At 35.7% G+C, this 21,423-nt stretch overlaps 1 protein-coding gene across 1 annotated transcript; it reads left to right on the forward strand.

Annotated features, from left to right (window-relative positions):
- The first annotated feature begins 23 nt into the window (after positions 1-23).
- Positions 24-19,669, forward strand: LOC578476 (DNA repair and recombination protein RAD54-like). The gene is made up of 22 exons (XM_030996197.1): positions 24-152; positions 2,523-2,621; positions 3,191-3,352; positions 4,240-4,300; positions 4,709-4,864; positions 5,542-5,591; positions 7,098-7,175; positions 7,812-7,875; positions 8,364-8,416; positions 8,876-8,969; positions 9,720-9,844; positions 10,703-10,853; positions 11,527-11,633; positions 12,352-12,391; positions 13,222-13,254; positions 14,056-14,205; positions 14,683-14,793; positions 15,233-15,356; positions 15,941-16,019; positions 17,152-17,331; positions 18,059-18,222; positions 18,846-19,669. The coding sequence occupies exons 1-22, from the start codon at positions 150-152 to the stop codon at positions 19,045-19,047; spliced, it is 2,286 nt and encodes a 761-aa protein (XP_030852057.1). The 5' UTR covers positions 24-149; the 3' UTR covers positions 19,048-19,669.
- The last annotated feature ends 1,754 nt before the right edge of the window (positions 19,670-21,423 follow it).

Here is a 21,423-nt window from a genome sequence, read left to right on the forward strand (position 1 = left end):
TTTGTCCAAAGTCATGACATGAGGGTCTAGATATAGATAAAGATGGAAAGCAATCCTATCGAAAAGTGATCGGACTTTATTAATGCTCAGTATTGAAGTACGGGAATGACATTGTCGCTGCTGCAGTAACGAATTAGAAGGCTTCTGAAATGGTAAGAGCTTTAGATTTAGAAACGCATTTATTTTTAACGCGAGATCGCGAGAGCCCGAGGCCGAGTCGAGGAAGAAGCACTGCCACCGGGACGGCGGGGCTGTCGGGTGCGTAGCCGTAGCTACTGTAGGTGCCCGGGCGAGAGCTAGGCTGATTGAAAGTGAAGTCGATTTAAGGTGAATCTCAACTCCAGGGTCCAGCCGAAGTGATTTTTGGGGGGTAGATGTCTGGAATAGCATTTTTGTTGAATGGAGGAGTGAGACTGAGCTGAGAGCACGGAGAACTTTGAGCATTGTCATTGAACTCAGCGCTGACACTGACAGTGAGTTTACGCACTCTCAATCTAGCTCATTGGCCGATCCGCTCGAGTGGCTTCGAATTTGAGTGAGGGAGTGCCTACTTAACTGAATGGTAATACAAAGTTTTGGTAAATTTTGAAAATTAGCTGGATAGGGTCTAGTGATTCTCTTTACAATTTTGATTTATTTGGATGGATCCGGGCTAACTCGGACCAGGGGACAACTCGGCCCAGCTGCAAAAACGGTCATTTTTTGTCATTTTACCTTAACTCTAACCCTAACCAAACCTAACTTAAACCTAACCCTAAACCTAAACCTAAACATGCAAAAACTGACCGTTTTTGTACCTAGGCCGAGTTGTCCCCTGGTCTGAGTTAGCCCGACTTCATTTGGATGCCCCTGTGGATGTATGAAGGGGTGACCAAAGTTCGCGGAAATTTTAGAACACATTACAAAATGTGATATTCGATCTATGATTTCTCATATTCTACACAAATTAATTTTTTTCAATGATTTCCAAATGGACGGCACGGTTTTTTGCTACAGATTGGTTCAACTAAAAAAAATTATCGTGGAAGGATTTTGGAGATATCGCGATCTAAAAATTTGATGTCCGATCGTGCGTGCGCGCTGAATCTAAAAAAGTCATAAAAACAACGAGACCTAACTTCACGCGCGGGGATTTACAGTTGATTTATCAAAAAATGTGATGCATCGAAAATAAGGAAATATCATAATTTGCGAGGCAAGACATCATACAATCAGTTGGTAGCATTTTTTACTTACAATTTTGAGGAAATCTGCTCTTAAATTAAAGATTTTCAGACCCTTATCGGTAAATTGATAATTTTTCGGAACAGACGCAAAAGGTTGCAAAATTTGCTGATCTTTTGTCAATATTTTAACAATTTCATACACAATTTCAAAGAGAATTTCATATCTGGGTAATTTTAAGTTCCTCTTTCCATTGGTGATATCAGATTTTCGAAATCTTACTGATTTTTTGAGATAGCGAACTTTGGTCACCCCACCATATTATAAACACTAGAAAATTTAGCTCCTAAAACACTTCTGCTTTTGAGTAAAATTGAATATCAACATTTACCGGTGCTCCCGGTAAATTTTGATAAATTTCAAATAGCGCTTACAACCATAAAATTGTAGCTGCGACCATGAAAATCTCAGAATATGTAGTTGTGATATATAATTTCCAAACGGAAATAGCCAATTTATCGATTTTAGTCAAGAAATATTGTTTTATGGCTGAATTGATAAATTGATCTTGAGAGGGAGCAATACAGCATAAAGAGTTTATTATCTACAATTTCATAACTTTAGACTCGATTTCAACCGTGATAACGATCACTGAATATTGCAGGATTGCATATGCTTCCAATATGTTCATTTGAACCAAATTCATGATCCCATACCAAAACTTTGTATTTCCTTTAAGCGCAACTTAAGTTCAATGGCAAAGTTAATACCTAATATTACGTCACACCACAGAGATTTTGACACGTCCTGCCTTAAACAGGTGATGCACTTCACACATAGACTAACTGACGCACACACAGCATTGCAAACACATAAAATAGAAAAATCAACGAACATCGTAGAATAAATTTCCAGTTTGTACCTTAAATATGACGAAAATGATAGTTGTTCAAACTTAAAAAATGGTTAAGTAAAATAAAAGTAAGTTTTAATTAAGTGAAATACTTCAATGAAAAAAATCATAACTAATTTGTTACTTTTTTAGAATGGAATGAGTCATGCATGTCTAATGACTTGAGACTTTTTTTTGAGTTTGTTTATTTTTTAAAATCTTTATGAACATTTCTTTGTCTTTAAGACTTTAGTTAAAAAAACATCTTAATTAGTAATTCACTTGAAATAGAAATTCATTATTGGGTAAGATAGTTCTATCATTTTATCATAATCATTTCATGAAAAGCAATATTTTTTGTTCACTTCTGTAAGTTGTAACAAATAAAAAATTAGAGTAAATTTAGTTAGACTGTCACCATGACAATGCCGTCTTTGGATGTTAATGATGTTAATTATCTTTCCAGCTGAGAAGACAGGCTCCCAGTCAGATTGCATTGGGGACTGGTATAAAGAGAAAGGAAACAGAAGATGGAGAGTCAACCAGAGAAGCCAGAACAGTTCAAGTAAGGCTTTGATTCACCATGTTCGGTAACAGTATTTCCTCCTAAAGAAAAAAAGGAAAAATGAAATCATAATCTGCCTTAGCATAATTTATTACCTCCCCTTGCAAAAAAGAGGAGGTGGAAGATTTTATATTAAGAGGAGGAGTTATGAGCGCCTTATTTGGGGACAGAATGAAAGCCTTTGAAGTGAGGTATTGCCATTGACCTGATCATTTTGACAAATAGTAATTCTGCAAGATTCTTGGTATAATTTTGGATAATCGTATCTGACTTCTACATGCATGACACTAATGGCTGGACAGTGCACCTGATTTTTTAGATAAAAAGAATTGCCTTTCTCTTGTTACAGAGGAGCAGGTGGAAGATTTTATATTAAAAGGAGGAGATGTGATATGAGCCTATTTGGGGACAGAATGATAGCCTTTGAAGTGAGGTATTGTCGTTGGCCTCATTTTGGGAAAGAGTTTTGCAAGATTCTTGGTATTTGGATAATCATATATTTAACTGCTTCATGACTGGACAGTGCAATTAATTTTTAAATAAAAATAGTTGCCTTTCTCTTGTTACAGTTGTCTAGTAGGAAGAAGGCACATCTCAATGGGTCAGGAGGGACGCAACGCACCAGCCACCTGAAGGGACTGCCTCCAGGCATGTGTAGGATGAGGCAACCCCTGGCAGTCAGGACATCAGTGCAGGATGGAGGAGACAGATCAAGCAGGATGAGTGATCATGTAGGTGGAAATGTCTTTTCTTCTTCAAGTAGTTTAGTAATAATAATAATAATTCCGCTTTTATATAGTGCTTAATACATCTATGATGTCTCTAAGAGCTTTACAGATATATTATTACCCCGGTCATTGGATTCAAAACTTGCCTGCACACAATGTGTGCACAATCTCCACTCCCTGGGGAGCATTCCAGCCATGCGTTACTTGACGCTCAAAACTATTTGACTAACAATGACGGTCGCATCCTACCGGGTACCCATTTAACACCTTGGTGGAGAGTAGCAAGTGCAGGTTAATATCTTGCCGATATTAGTGCCGTGTCTGGATTTGAACCCTCGATCCTTCGCATCTCCAATCAAGCGCCTTAAACCACTCGACCACGAAACTCCTTCCAGAGTGATTTAGGAATGAAAAGAATGAAAAGTACAATGGCATGAAAGCAAGAATCTTCAAGATTGAAGGAAGCAGACTGCACCAAAGAAGAAGAAAAAGAAGAAGAAAAAATACAAATACAAACACAAACACAAAAAAGAAGAGTTACATTGTATGATATTTTAAGAAATGTCATATTATTTACAGAATATGAAGGGGGAAAAAGAAGCTTCTTTGAATAGAAGGTGACTTTTATACTGTCTTGTTTGGGTTAAGTTATAGGGCAACATACCTATATGTATCTCAAGAAAGAAGGAACAATGGAAGACAAAGGAAGATATTTAAAGAAGATATAAGAAGCAAGATTTATTAAAAGATAAGAGAGTTCAAAACAGGTATGGAGCAAAAAAAGAGGAAACTGCTTATAGAACAAAAAAAGTATGAAGGATATTTATTATTTTGGCAAAATGTTTATGTGAAAATGATTTGTTTTCTGATTTAATCTCTCTATTCTACAGGAAGCCTTGATCAAGAAGATTTTGTCCAAGCCATTCAAAGTGCCAATTTTAAACTACCAAGGTAAGCATGCCATTCAAAGAGAAGAAAATTTCAAGTGATTTGTGCAATTTTGAATAATGGCTTATTCTAATAAGCCACTTGTGCTTATTAGAATTTTTTGTGGAAAGTATGATGTATTTCATTAGCATACATATAAATGTATGCACTTGGATATGGAAAATGATTTACTCATTCTGTGTTTTTATTTCCATAGTTTAAGATGGCTTTTCCATGATTCTATGTAATTGTATGAACACTTGGTATTTTTCAAACAATAGTAACTACTTCCTTCAGCCTCACACAAAAGCCAATATCAACCATAATTAGTATAACAACAGAAAAATATTTAGTTTTAGTAAGGTACCTGTATATTCATTTTTTTGCAAGATTGTTCTAGTGCACAATATTCACAATCTTTGATACAATTAGCCACTGAAGGTCCAAGGGGGCTGGGAATGCGCAGACAAGGTGTCAGACAACCTCTCCACGACCCAACAGAAGAGGGAGCCCTGGTTCTCTTCTCCCCACCGGAGCTGAGTGCTCATGAACAGCTGTCTGTTGATAAAGAGAAACAACCTGTCCATGGTGAGGATGTATTTGATTTTGATTTGATTTGATTTGATTTTTGCATTTTTCAAAATATAATATAACTGAATAACAAAGAACATATAAAAATTATAAATGTAAGGTATAATACAACATAATTATACAAACAATAATTTCTTCTTGTCAAAATGTTTTTTACATAATATATGTACATATAATAATGAAACTCAATATTTTCATAACATATTATTATAAATTTAAAGTATTATCCTAACTATTCTGTTGGAAAAGTGCAGGAGACCGCAATCATAAGCAAAGCTTGACAAGGATGGCGGCCTAAAAAAAAAAGGCAATAGTAGTGTATTATAATAATTATCATTTATACTGTGCTATGAATTACCATACTCCATAGCACTTACAATGTAAAAAACATACAAAAAGAAACAAAAATACAAGATTTGCCCATTGTTTCAGACCTTATAGCTTTCTTGGAAATCACATCTGGACCGCGCATTATAAAGAGTTATGATTGATCTTAAGTTTGATCAATACACGCTGAGCCATAGACTTACGTTAAATAGTTACCTTAAGATCAATCAAAATGCTTTATAATAAATGGCCCTGAACTGTGAAGAAAAAAGTTTGAGAACCCCTATGATATATATGCAGTACCTAAAAGTAATACAAAATCTTTACAATTTGTCTATATGTTTCAGTGGTAGTGGATCCCATACTGAGTAAGGTGTTACGACCCCATCAGCGAGAGGTATGATTCTTAGCATTCATTTCATTTACTTTAATAGTTTTCTTTTCTTATACCTTTTTTTTTCCAAGGTTTCCAATTGCCACCCCTCCCTGTATTGCTATCCCTTGCCTCCTGCCTATCCCTGTCTTTCTGCAAGGCAGTGCTTTATGAAACCGTCACTAGTATATTAAGTTCACCAACATTTTTGTACCTCTGTTATTACTCATGCTTACACTTTAACCCTTTCAGGACAGGATTTATATTTAGGGCTTAATTGATCACATATTTTTCTTTTATTGCCACATTGTTCAAATAATATGTGATATCTCTGAAAACAATATAGATGAGCAAGAACGTTGTTGAAAAGTTGAAAAAATTACCAATTTTGATGGAAACACAATGGCTATGAACCTTGTAAATTTAAAGGTAATACAAAGTTTTGGTATGGGGTCATGAATTTGGTTCAAATGAACATATTGGAAGCATATGCGACCCTACAATATGCAGTGATCGTTGAATTCTAGTCTAATGTTATGAAATCGTAAATAATAAACTCTTTATGCTTTATAGCTCCCTCTCAAGGTCAAGATATTAATTAAGCTATAAAACAATGTTTCTTGACTAAAATCGACCGATTAGCTATTCCCGTTTGGAAATTATACATCACAACTACATATTCTGAGGTTTTCATGGTAGCAGCTACCATTGTACGTCCGTAGGCGCTATTTGAAATTTATCAAAATTTACCGGGAGTACCGGTAAATATTTATATTCAATTTTTCTCGAAAGCAGAAGTGTTTAAGGGGCTAAATTTGCTAGCGTTTATAATGCATCCACAGGGGCATCCATATATATCAAAATTGTAAAGAATCCCTATCCACCCAATTTTCATAATTTCCCAAAACTTTGTATTACCTTTAAGGATTGTAAAGCTTATTTTCCTTTTTTAAAATTCCTAGCATCAAATGCAGTATAGTCATGAAACCAAAGTTACTGCTGTGTGTGCAGAAACTTTTGAGCTTTCTACTCGTGGATGTGGTGTTTCTTTAAGGCTCTGAGTTTAAAGGAAAAGACCAGTTATGGTCATGCGATTGCATTGTGAAAGAAACGTTGTGGAATTGATCAGAAAAGGTTGATCATCTAGCATCTAGCATCTGCAAGGTTCTGGAATCATCAAAATGATAAGAAATTTGGCCCATTCTTCGTAAAGTTACAAGCACTATACACAGAAAGATGTATATGGGACTACCCTATATCTCTCACAGACCATGAGAGAAACAAATTTACCAAATATATGAATTAGTAGGCAGTTTCCCGGCAAATTTTTTATCATCATGTATTAGTCAAAACATATTCTTTCACATGATTGGTAATGAGAGCTTCCGTTTCATTTTTTGAAATTGGGGGTTTCCAATACTGGTCTTTACCTTTAAGTTATTAAGCCAAACCACAAAATGTGAATTGATTGTCGCGAAAGGGTTAAACATAATTCAATGATACTGTCTTCTCTTTCACCAACACGTAAAGGGTGTCAAGTTTCTATGGGACTGTGTTACTGGAAGAAGAATAGAGGGCAGTTTTGGATGCATCATGGCTGATGAAATGGTGAGATAACAATTCTATAAACCCTGCTATTTTGCTTGGAACCTGTAAAGTATCCATTAGTACCAATAAATATATGTTTATAAATGTGATATGTCCCAAATAGAACAGCATTCGTTATCATTATTTGCTTTGAACTAAAGTACTGACACTCCAGACGTTAAAAAAATAGAGTAAATGTACTTACCCCGTACTAGTTAAAGTTCAAACTATACTTAATTACCGGTATTCAATGTTGCTCTGGAAGACTTCAATATCTATCAGCAGAGTTATATTCATGACTTCTGGTTTCTTTAAGTGGAAGTCTAATCCTGCCAACTTATTCATGAGCTTTAGCTGCTTTACTGATGTTAGTTTTCTATTCCGTTCCTTTTATATAGATCTAGACACTTTTTTGTCATGCAATTTCACTTTTCTCCGATATAAATGTACACTTCCACATTTTGTGTTTCACAAATTTCTTATATAACATGTGTAAAAAATGTTTAGTTTCTTTTGTTTTTAAATGAATATCATCTGAGTTGCTCTATTTGCGACTCTCCTTACAGGGACTGCTGGTGTGACCAGCTGTCTTTTGATACCTGAAGTGGCTATTGTTTGCAATTGGAGGAATAATAAGTCTCTATATCTTGTTTGCAGGGTTTGGGAAAAACACTGCAGTGTGTGACGCTGATGTGGACCTTATTACGGCAGAGTCCAGATTGTAAGAATTCTCTCTCACATTATTCATTTATTGCTTAAATATTTGCATAACATATGATGAAAAATATTTTATTATCTTAAATTGTTTTTTCATCAAAGTACCACAGACTAATTACTTGTCAAATCAGAAATTGTTACTTCTGATAATTTCAGTGGTAAAATTTGCTAAAATCTATGGGGAAACTTTGTTGCGAATAGCTGCAAATCTTATATAAAACAACATACACCCTAACATTCTGAATTATCAGGACTAAGAGAGGGTCAGTTTATTTCTAAAAGAGCAAGCAGAAAGTCTTTGTACTTTTTAACAGTGTCATAACTTTTGATTAATTGTAGACCCAAATACAGAGATTTATCTAGCAGTATAAACATTATTTAATATTTGTGTGAGACAGATACCAAAAAGAACTGTCAAATACAGTCTCCTTCAGTTTAAGTATAATAATATCCACACCTTGTAATATTCCTACTTTTTTCATTCATCATTAGGTAAACCTGAAATAGACAAAGTAATAGTTGTAGCACCTTCTAGTCTGGTTAAGGTAAGAATCATAAAAACAACATCAAATATTATTTTATATTTTTTCAAAATGAACAAATATTTTTGTATTATTTGTATGTGCCTGAGATGGGAGTTTTTTTTTACTATTATTTAGCTGAATTTATGTAAAAGTAAGCTTTGATAACGTGTTGGAAGTACTGGTATACAGAAGAAAATATATATTGGTGATTGGTATCCTATAAGATAAGATCTACATGTATATTAATTAAGCATTATTTTGATTTCCATACCCCTATTTCTTTTAAAGCTCGTTTTCAAGTAGGCTGGTGGCTCTTAATTCAGAGTATAATTTATTTTTGTTACTCCAAATAGTTAAGCTTATTCATCCTGCTAGTCCTGCAATGAAATTAACGCTTAATGAAACATTTACTAATGAATTAATGAGGTGCATCTTGAGAATGAGAAATAATTATTTTTTAGTTGTTTTTCTCCCACCTAGAATTGGTACAATGAGATCCGTAAGTGGCTCGGAGGGAAGGTTAACCCCTTGGCCATCGACTCTGGTACTAAGAAAGAGATTGATAGGAACTTGGGTAAGTTATCTATCATCATCATATTTATTGTAATGTGTATGGAATGCCAACTGAAAAGTGCATTGTAATGGTTATTTTCCTAGTAGCTGGGTCTGGATTTATATATATATTTAAATATTTATACTGGAAAACCATCCATAAGCGCTTTACAGATATTATTTATCCCGGTCAGCGGATTTATTCATGCACAGTGTGCACCCTCTTTAGTCCCTGGGGAGTAGTTCTACCATATGGTCACCATGAGGGCAAACACAAAGTACACTCCCCTTCTATCGAATCTATCCCTTTTAGATATGTTATGAATACCAAACTTAATCATGTACTTTTAGACAAATCCATTAATGTATGACCTTATATGTTTTGTAAAAAACACGATTTGTCCACCTTATGATTAACAAGCATAAACTCCAAATGTGAAACACCTCTCCTGCCATATAGCACATACACGGCCAAACTAATCAAAACGTTGGTGTGGTAAAGTTAATCCTGAGTATACCGACGCAACAGAAACAGAGACATGCTGCACTGCAGACCTCAGAGTTCTCTCTTTGTTTCATATTTATGCATTGCAATGATTTTTAACAGAATAAATATCCTAAATCTAACATGAACATGCCCCATTTCAAAGAAATGTCTCTATTGTTTATATCAGGTAGTAAGTAAACGTGGTCCATGTACAGTTAACAGCCATGAATCCTGTAGCTTCACAGTATAAGCTTTAGCCCTACCTTACCTGGCCATTTCTTGTAGATTCCTTCATGAGGCAGCAGGGTCGACGGACACCCACCCCCATTCTGATCATCTCCTACGAGACGTTCAGGTTACATGCTGAGGTCCTACACAAGGGAGAGGTGGGACTGGTTATTTGTGATGAGGTAGGAGAATTTTGCTTATAGAAACAAGTATTCACCTTTGGCAGATATCGTGACTGAACTGCGTGGGATGATATTGCACAAATATTGTGTAATTTTAAACCATTGCCTACAGAAACCAGGTTGTCCCTGAATGAAGGCAATAGAGTATTCAGTAGTCATCGAGTTCAATTATAAAAGACTTCATAATTTAAAGCTCTTGGTAACACCACATGGTCACCTTGAGTGAAAAAGTTTGCTCACCATAGAAACCTTCTGAGGATATAAAAACTTGAAAATGTTGCCAAAAGAAATTTTGTAGTGCAAAATTGTGTGAGAAACTCTTTATTTTTGTGAGATACCTATAGATACACACACACATGAGCTTATTGGAAGAGAGATGCTATATGCTGAGATATTCTCGTAACTTTGATTTAAGTTTGAGAAAAATACCCTCAAATCTTTGATTTTACTGGAGATGAATTCCATGGAATATATCTCTGAAATACACCCTTACAGCTTTGAATTATTAAACTTTTTTTCTCAAGGGTCAAACTCCACCATTTGATTTGATTGATGAATTATGCAGGGTCATCGATTGAAAAACTGTGAGAACCAGACCTACCAAGCTCTGAATGGCCTCCCAAGAAATACAATATTTTCAGCTTTTGATTATTGAACTTATTTTCTCAAGGGTCAAACTCCAACATTTGATTTGATTGATGCACGTTGCAGGGTCATCGCTTGAAGAACTGTGAGAACCAGACCTACCAGGCTCTGAATGGCCTCCCAGGAGAAAAAAACCTTTCAGCTTTTCATTATTGAATTTCTTTTCTCAAGGGTCAAACTCTACCATTTTGATTTGATTGATGAACTTTGCAGGGTCATCGCTTGAAGAACTGTGAGAACCAGACCTACCAGGCTCTGAATGGTCTTCCAGGGAAGAGGCGGGTACTGCTGTCAGGGACACCCATCCAGAATGATCTTCTAGAGTACTTCAGTCTCGTTCACTATGTCAACCAAGGCATTCTAGGTAAGGGTCTGCTTCAGATCGGTGCAGGAGTTTTGAAAGACACAAAGAAGGGAGCTCTCATGGGGAATTTGACACCAATCGGGTGTTTACCCAATAACATGTGTTGACAATCACCAGGATTAGCCTTTAGTTTTATGACCAACAACCTTTTTTATGTAACGCTCTGTCTTTTCCCCATATGGTTAAGTCCTTATCTGACATTTGCATCACCCAAAGACTCTTCAAGAGAAAAGGGGGTATTCAAGCTTGAATTCTGTTTATAGTCATAATATTCTGTAATAGTTTTTGAAAAAAATACATTTTCTTTAAGTAAATAGCTATTAAGACATTTTGATAAAAGATGAGCAAGACAGAAATAGGAGGGTAGTTGGACATTATTTCAGGTTGTCAATTTTTTTAAACTGGTATGATTCTAGTAACTTTCAAGTTATCTGGAAAGACGTAGGATAGATATTGCACTGAGGTGTTTGAGACTTTGATATTCATATAGGGAGGGATTCCTGTGCATCAGTTTATGCAGATTGTGCTAAAATTTGAATTACTTAATTTCTTTTTCTTTTTTTCTTCATATATACATGTACAAGCCTGTACTTCTTTAGAACTGTGTGCCCCTAGCCCTGTCACGAGTAGAATTATGTTTGTTTTATTACGTGTCACCTCTTTCCATATCTAGGCACCGCCCAGGAGTTTAAGAAGAACTTTGAGAGCCCCATCCTACGAGGAAGGGATTCTTGTGCATCAGACAAGGAGAAGCAGAGGGGACAGGAGAAACTGCAGCAGGTGAGATGGCTCTAGATTCTGGAAGGTTGTTCAGATAGGTGTAGGAATTAAAGTAGGCTGTATAGAGGGAAAATATCTTCCTTATTATTTTATCATATTTTAAACAAAATTATTGTTGTAATCTTTGTTTTGTCTGAAATTCTAGGTTCATAACATAGGTAGGTACAATAATGAGTTTCTTGGTATTAGATCTATGACGACTGTCTTTTATGGCCTTTCATGTTACATGTAGATACAGAGCAATCAGGGTCGTGTTTCATAAAACTTGTTATCTATAACAAATGCTAAAATTCTATGACAAATTTGCTTACAGCCAATCAAATATCACGATTTCAGTAGCTTATAACAGTTCTTGGAACTTGCTCTTGATAACAAGTTTTATGAAACGGGGCCCAGGGTCACCTTCCTTACCACTGTCCCCACCCCCTCTTGGTTTGTTCGTTTTGGGTTCTTCATTTCTTTCCCTAACATTTGTTCTGTCTTCTCTCTTTCCTCTTGATCTCTTTCTCAGATGTCTCTTAAAGCCCCACTGTCCTACTTGTAGCTACTTGCTCCCTCTATATAGAAAACTTCCCCAATTGGTGCCTGTTGGTCCCCCATGATCCTCTTTATCTTATGTTAGTTGAGAGCTGAGTTAAGCCCTGTAGCATTTCACCCTGTACCATATTATAATTCCTTTTGTAACAATTTTTTCCTGCTCTTCGCCACTCTTTCTTAGCTTGCCATATTAGTGAACAAGTGTATTATCAGGAGGACAGGTATGTATAGGATTCAAATTTAAAACCCATTAAACAAGTTTGTGAATTTCATTGTATATATAATGTTTATTACCAATGTGGTCAGAGCTTGATTATTAAACCAAATTGTCTTATGCATTTTTTCTTCTATTAAATTTTCAAAATTAAACAAGTTTGAATTTGGTTGTATAAAGTTTATTCCCAAATCGGCCAAAGCTTATTCCTGAACTAAATTGTCTTATGTATTTTAATCTTGAATTGAATTTTCAAAATTGTTTGGTAACTCTTTTCTTTTGAAAAGCAACATAGTCCTTTATTTTATATTTCATTTAGAATTTCATTGTATAGGTAATGTTTATTACCAATTTGATCAGAGCTTAATTGTTTATGAACTTAATTGTCTTATGTATTTATTTTCTTCAATTGAATTTTCGATTTTGTAGCTCTTTTCTTTTGAATAGCCACATAAGCCTTCATTTTGTATGGATTAAACATTCATACATGTATGTAACCTCCATACTATGTGTATATCTATGAATTCATTTTTGTCCAAACAGTTGCGGGTCACGGTTAAATGAATGTGCCCATCCAAGCATGAAAGTTCAAAACCTAATCTTAATTGATGTTGGTAGTGAATTGATTTTTCTGTAATTCGATATGCATTTTATCATATTCTAATGATGGTTTATAAAAAAAAATGAACAATAAAGAGTGTTTTTTGTGTTTTCTGGGGTTTTTTTTGCTGAGTTTATGACCAATCTCACATAAGTTTTGAAAGGTTTAATGTGTGGACATCATACAAGCATGTAACAATCTCTATAAATATCATCTTTTGTTTGCTTTTCTTTCAGCTTCTCTGCTAGCTAAATATCTGCCTGTGAAAGGTAAAAACCATTGTATACAAAGTATAAACCATTGCACTATTTATAAAGCATCTGATAATAAAATTGAGCACTTTAGTACACATTGATGAATAAATACTGATGCTTCTAATATTTTCTTTATTATCATTGTTATTATAGAAACAGTTTTTAACTTTTAAGACAATTATTTAGTTTGTTGGTCCTCACAGATTAGTGCTAAGGGGCTACTTCCATGGAGTACTGTATTACCCTCTACAGTCCTACAGCTCATTTGTCCAGTGGAAGCTAACCCTAAACATGATGGGAGATAGAACCTCACTGAACATTGAAACTATTCCAATGGTCCTACATAATATTGCTTTTGTAAGTGGTCAGACCAGTTGCTGTCATAAGTAGTAGGATCAATTGTGACCAGCCACACAAAAAAAAACACTCGGCAAAAGCTGCATAGTGTGATTTTAATTGCGCGTTAATATAATTGTGCTCAGCTAATCCAGCTAAAGTTTGGTCTCCCATAATGTAAAGATTGCTGTTTAGAAAATATACTTGTCGCATTAAATGCATGCCAACATAATTGTGCGCAGTATGCGTGTGAAATCCATATCCTGCCAATCAAGGTCACCAAAATAATTGGCTTAAGCCTATACTAGGGAAATACTTAGCAAAAGGCTTCAACTGAATACCAAAGTTGGCTATTACAGTATTCTACCTAAGCTGAAAACTGAGTAAAATACTCATATTTCTGTCACAAGCATTGAATTGAATACTGGCCCTGATCTCAAGTGGGTTTTAATACTGTTTCTACTGTTTCTGTCTTTGCAGTGGAGCAGGTGGTATGCTGTAGGCTCACCTCCATGCAGTCCTGTATTTATCAGCAGTATGTGAAGGCCATGATGAAAGAATGCCGGATGAAGACTCAGGGCAAAGTCTCTACGCTCTCTGCTATCACCCACCTCAAGAAACTCTGCAATCGTGAGTGTCCTTCTTTTGTTCTTTTTTTCATTTTTAATCAATAAACCTTATCAATTCACATAAATTTAAACACTTGTTCAATAGAAATGAAGAATACCATCATATGAAGATTCTCAATCATTCTATATGACAAACTGAAAAATTTTAATGCCATCTTTGTTCTTAATATCCTCTGTTAAACTAGTATAACTATAATCTTCTATGCTGTCACCACAGTTAGAAATCATAAGAAGCATATGATATTCTTGGCAAACCTGGAAATTTCTTTTGTAAATGATGATCAATGATGACAATTATATGAAAACGTGATACCAGTTTGAATTTTTAAAAGAGTTGCATTATTTAGGAAAAGGATTTGAAAGCAATGAAATTAATGGTGACTGGTTGAGGCCAGAGTGCAGGGAATTGCAGATGTTAACAAGAGAACCATGATTCATGAAAAGGCCATTTGAAATTTATTTGTTTTTCTTTCTACAGATCCTGCTCTTGTGTATGACAAGTGTGTTTCTTCCAAAGATGGCTTCCATGATATGCTTCAGAACTTTCCTCCTGGCTACAACAACAAACAACTCAGACCAGAGCTTTCCGGTAAGGTGTTTTTATTAGATGGAATTAACAAGTTTTTTATGTTTTATATACGCAAAAATGAAAATGTAATTTTACAAACATGTTCAACATTTATTTAAAGGAAATATTATGGAGGGCAAATGTTGAAAAGTAACACCTCTGGAAAAAAATGTTAATTTTTTTTTTTTTTAAAGTTTTATATTATTATTATTTTTTTTTTTTAGAGTTTCTTATGTACATATTATTCAATTAATAAATGATGGGGAGGGGGGGGGGGGGGGGGAGAGAAAAAAATTACTCCAATTACGACAGGGCAAAATTAATTCAAATTGTAACATTACATATCCTACCATAAACTTATGGAAGTTATGAGCAGATTACAATGATTTCCATCTAAATATAGTCATTATTTCCCTTCCCTAACTCCTCCTCTCCATGATATTATGATTGGACCTTCCAGGGAAGATGCAGGTCCTGGACTACATCCTTGCCATCACCAAGACATCCTCATCAGACAAGGTGGTCTTGGTATCTAACTACACTCAAACCCTAGATGTCTTTGAGCAGCTCTGTAGGTTGAGAGGGTATGTCCAAACACAGACCGATGTAGCGGTGATAATCTGTTCTCTCGTTTTCTTTTCAATTGTTAAGTATTTATTAATGGTTATTGATATGTTGTTACTGTTAAGGTTCTACGGAGGATTAGCAATCAAGTATGATTTACCGTAAAAGAAATTATGCTGGCAATCAAATCATATTATGATATGAAAAGGTATATTGCAAGAACAAATTTCAAAGAAAAGAACTTAAAAAAAAAATTGTTTCTGTTTACCAAATAATTTTGAGTTTCTTTGTAATACAAATAATGTTTATCATTTTATGTGACTGTTATATGGCCGATTTTATTTGTATGGCAAACATATTCAATGTAACTATCTTGTATAAAGTTGTTTATTGTTTATACATATTAAAGGAACCTTGTGGGGGAAATGATCTTTCTTCCGAGTTGTTTTTTAACTTAAAAAACTGGAAAAAAAGGTCCCACTGTGTTTCAACTTATTAAGGGTCATCATGCCATAGTAATTGTATTCACACAGGTTGAAATGTATCCCTATTGTAATGCTCCCACCATTGTTGTTTTCAAACTTTTCTTCTGTGTTCTTTCTAGATATCTGTTTGTCCGTCTAGATGGGTCGATGTCCATCAAAAAGAGAGCCAAAGTGGTGGACAGCTTCAACAATCCAAATGTAAGAAGATATACCGTATTCTCTAATTATATAGATGCAAATCAAAATCTGTTGAGCAGATTTTGATAAAAGAAGGAATGAATCCTAAAAGTTTACCTGAAAGATTCTCTTGTGACAAGTAACTTCGTAACCGTCAATCCTATTGTGACCAAACTTGGGTCACACATGCAGTTCCTTCACACTCTGATACTGTCAAGGGTCACATGCTAAGGTCAAAGATGTTAAGTTTACCTGCAAGATCATCTTGTAACAAATAACTTTGCAACTGTTAATCCTATTGTGACCAATTTGGGGGACCTTCACACTATGGTGATGTCAAGGGTCACATACAAAGTTCATTTGAGGTCATATGTTAAAGGTTACCTGAAAGATTCTCTTGTGACAAATAACGTCATACCTGTTAATCTTGATGTGACCAAACTTGGTTCAAAGATGCACTTGTAGGGCCTTAACATTGTAGTACTCTAAAAGTTCATATGTTAAGGTTAAAGGTCATTTGAGGTCATATACTCTTGTGACAAATAACTTCACCACTGCTAATTCTATTATTACCAAACGTGGGTCAGAGATGCACTTTGGAGACCTTTACACTATGGTGCTGTCAAGGGTCACATGCTAAGTTCAAAGGTCATATATTAAGTTTACATGTAAGACTCTCTTATGACAAATAACTTTGCCACTGTTAATTATTTTGTGTCTAAATTTGGTCACAGGTTGGCAAGACACACTCTGGTGATTGTCTTGTTATTAGTGAAATGAAGAAAAAAAAATTGATTTTCAAGCTTTGTGCACTGTCAGTTTATGGCACAGACTACTTTGGCCAGTTAGAGGGTCTCAAATAACAAAGCAAACAATGCTGCTTTCTTTGCAATCATGCAGCATGTTTTTAGAGTGATAGCAAGTTCAGTTGTAAGAGAATTTTCAGTTATTTTCCAATCCCCTGAGCTTGTCCACTTAACCACCAAAGACTTCTCCGATTGAACGCATTTCTAATTATTTTTCTCCCTTTCTCTGTCTCTCCCCTATCTGTCTGTCTCTCTGTCTGTCTCTTTCTCCCCTCTTTCTCTCTCTCTCTCTCTCTCTCTCTTCCCTCTCTCTCTCTCTCTCTCTCTCTTTCTCTCTGTCACCACAGAGTCCTGAGTTCATCTTCATGTTGAGTAGCAAGGCGGGTGGGTGTGGTCTCAATCTGATCGGAGCCAATCGTCTGGTCATGTTTGATCCTGACTGGAATCCGGCCAACGATGACCAGGCCATGGCCAGGGTGTGGAGAGATGGGCAGAAGAAACGGTGCTTCATCTACAGGCTTCTAGCGGTCAGTGCATTATTGGTGGTCAAATCTTGTAGATATAGCTCACTCAATAGATGCATGCAAGAGGCTTCTCGAAATGCTGTTAATCATTCCTATTTCTGATGAATGATTCATATTTTTTGGCCTTCAAGCCATTGTTTTGAATCCTAGATTCCTCTTTCTTTCTGAAATATTCTGTGTGAAAAATCTACAAAACAGACTGTATTCCTAATTTTGCCTTGAGAGATTACCAGTACTAATTTTTGCTGTGGAAGGTTGACAGCTATGCTGTACAGGGTTTATAGCTCAATAGCAATATAGCCACAATTGATCTCATCTCCAAACAAGAGTTTAATTATATGATATTTAATTATTGAACGATGTAGTTTTCATGCCGATGGAATTTAATTGTTACTTAACAATCAAATATTATTGTAGTTTGGGAGTTTATGGATAAAAAGTATAGCTGGTTGTGGCATAGTAGGCAAGTGACTTTGCTACAAGTAGGTGCCACTACTTTAAAATAGATGGGTCATGCTCTGCTTGACAAAGATACATGTATGAATTCATGGTTTTGAAAACTGTGGATCTGAGACTATTATTGCAGACTAAAGATATGCACAAAAAACTTTCATCATCATGGCCTTAGTAATAATATGATTCTATTAAAAATTGCAACAAAAGTAATTAAATTTTGGGTCTATTCTAATATCTCTTTTGTTTGTGTCTTAAAATTCCAACCAACCTCCAGACAGGAACGATTGAAGAGAAGATCTTCCAGCGACAGGCACACAAGAAGGCCCTCTCTAGCTGCGTAGTGGACAATGAGGAGGATGTGGAGAGGCATTTCTCCGTGGATGAACTCAAGGATCTCTTCCGGTTCAAGGAGGGCACACTCAGTGACACCCATGACAAGTAAGAACTCTGATATGCTTGTGGAGACGGGGGAGGCACAGATTGAACTTTGACCTCAGGTCGCTTTATAAGAGACAGGGTTATTGAAAGATTGACCTATCGTGAGACTGTGAGAATTGTGAGACTTGGCAAATAGACAGAGGATTGTACACAAATAAGCACATGAAATGTCATAATTAAAATCTGGACATTTATGCCTATAATCTTGTTTCATGATTCACAAATAAAATACTGTAAACCAATAAAGAAGGGCTGGTTGGCAAACTATATGATCATTGATTTCCTCAAATTAGCAATGACATTGGTTGATAGGATTTAGGTCATTATGAATGTAAAAACTAATAATCAGATAAATTTTCTGATTTTGAAGCCTTTCAAAGTAAGCTTTTGATGACAGGCTTCTACTACGAGCTCATGCAGGACTTCAACATTTGCATATTTTCCAAAGCTGCTGTTTCTGGCCCATAAGAATTAGCTCCCTTCTTTTGTTCTTAAAAAAAATATAAACAGAGAATTACTTGCTGTATATATGCCAAGTGTATCTTAATTTTTTGCTTGACCAATATTTTTTAAAATTGAATTGAGTCGATAATATCTTGGCATTTTTGTGTTTGACCTTGCAGGTTCAAGTGCAATAGATGTATAAACAACATCCAAGTTCGGCTTCCTCCCAATGACTCGGACTGCAACAGTGATCTATCCCAGTGGAACCATTGTGCGGACAAACGTGGCATCGAGGACCAGGTCCTGAAAGGGGTCTGGGACACCAAGAATGTGTCTTTCGTCTTCCATCACAAGTCACATGAACAGATTAGGACAGTCTGAGAACTTTAGAAGACGGTGTGAAGGTCTAGGGCTAGAATGTTTAAAGAAACATTAAGTCTAGATTCATGAGGACCAGGTCCTGAAAGGGTCTGGGCCTCCCAGAATGTATCTTTCGTCTGCCAGCACAATCACATAAACAGATTAGGACAGTCTGAGGACTGTACAAGACCGTGTAAAGGTCTGGGGCTAGAATGTTTAAAGAAACATTTAGTCTAGATCTATCAGGACCAGGTCCTGAAAAATCTGGGCCTCCCAGAATGTGTCTTTCGTTTGCCATCACAAGTCACATAAATAGATTAGGACAATCTGAGAACTGTACAAGACAGTGTAAAGGTCTGGGGCTAGAATGTTTAAAGAAACATTTAGTCTAGATTATGAGGACCAGATAATGACAGGGGCCTGGGTCACAAGGAATGTGTTTTTTGTTCTCTATCACAAGTCTCATGAACAGATTAGAACAGTCTGATAAGTTCTAGATCTAGCAAGATTCTTTTCATAAAACATGAAGCGTTTCCTTATTAGGATCATGTCATTCTTCTTCTTCCGTTTGAGTACAGACCTCTTTACAGAGTATTATCTTACTATACTGGGGGTGTGTGCAGGTGGACCACTACACCGGGGTTTCCCCCTACTCTTATACGAATAGTGCAGTGGGTTCTTAACGTGCAAAGGTAGTGACTCTTCTCTACACGGGGCCTCCATTTAACGTCCTATCCGAGGGACGGAGTGTTTTCCACTTGACATAACCTGCGTCTATGAACAAGGGGAGGGGCACGTTAACACACAACGCAGGCTTCAGTCATTGACTGGGTCTGGGCTACAAGGAATGTTTCTTTCACTTTTGATCACAATTCACTCACTCGAACAGATGAGCACAGTCTGAGCGAAGAAGACTACACAGAGGACTAAATTCCAACGATTGGTACTAAATGTAAGATAAGTCTAGGAACCCTAAACTGTAGGCTTGTGTGGAATAGATATGTAAGTACTGCCTGCTGCAAGAGACATCCTAATGTTTGCCTTCCACTTCAGGTCTCAAGAACAGATTATAATACTCTCAGTTAAAGGGTTATCTGCATGACTAGCATTGTGAAGTCTAGTTTGTGAGGAATATATTTTGATAATATTTGGTTACTTAAAACATTCCTTTTATTTTCCATCACAAGTCATAAGTAAATATTGGAATAATCTGATTAGTAAGGAATTAATGGGAAGGAGCAACGTCCATTTCTAGTGTGGGTTGAAGAAATATCATTATGCAGATATGTTTCCAAATGTTAAGTAAAACATTGTGTTAACTGCAAGCTCTGTCAAGAAACATGTCGCCCCATGCTTCACTAACAACTGTGACTGATGTTGCATAATTTAGTTTGGATAGTACCTACCCTCCAAATGGTTATAACAATAGATGATTAGTTGAGATATTTTGTGCCTATTTTTTAAACACCAGAGTATTTTATCCAAAGTTAATTTATGATTCTTGATATTTAGTATGCCAAATCATGAAAAATAAAATTTAGAATTTATGAACCAATAATATGACATATTTGATCAATATATGATTTATCAAATGTTGTGGTGTCAGTTGAAAAGTTTGTTGATTTTCATTTGTGCCAGTTGTTTATTCTCTTTTCTGTGTGTCATGTTCTGTTACTGATGTACTGCATCCATTAATTGTTTTGTTGGTCAGAATTACAGAACAATGTAAATTGCACCTAGAAATGATCACTTTTATGCAAACCATATGAGCTTAATTTGTTATGCCTCCGCAACGAAGTAGCCAGTGGCGTTATGTTCTGCAGGTTGTCCGTCTGTACGTCCCGTTCTCGTGATCATTAATGGATTACAATCAAACTTGAATTTCGAAAAATTGCTCAGCTTCTGTTTGGGTCTTTAAACTCGTTCTATGGCGGAGGCATCATTTTTGACAGCGCACGGTCAAAGATCCATCGAGTTTGGATATTGTTTACTTTTATCCTATTTATGTTGAAGATATTGAAGTATGTCTGTATTGTACAATGTGGAAATCTTTTATGTGTATTAAAAGTATGATTAGTAAACCATGTATCTTGTGTGCTTTTACTGCTTCTGTAGACATTTTGGGAAATCTGAAAATAAATAAGTGATTTTTTTTTTTTTTGTGAGAGGTATTGTCATTTTCATAAGAAATCTAATGGAATAAAAGAATGATCGTATCTATTTTTTTTTAAACAACTTGAGGGTAATTTGAATACCCTATTTTATGTCTCATAGAAATTATGATTTTATTATGATATAATACATCATTGCCTTGTTCGCACATTTCAATAGGTGACACACAAGGCTATTGAATTTAAAGCAGTTGTATATGCCCCCCCCCCTCCCCCTCCTACCATG

Source organism: Strongylocentrotus purpuratus, unplaced genomic scaffold, assembly GCF_000002235.5.
Source record: "Strongylocentrotus purpuratus isolate Spur 01 unplaced genomic scaffold, Spur_5.0 spur5_scaffold_3, whole genome shotgun sequence".
NCBI lineage: Eukaryota > Metazoa > Echinodermata > Echinoidea > Camarodonta > Strongylocentrotidae > Strongylocentrotus > Strongylocentrotus purpuratus.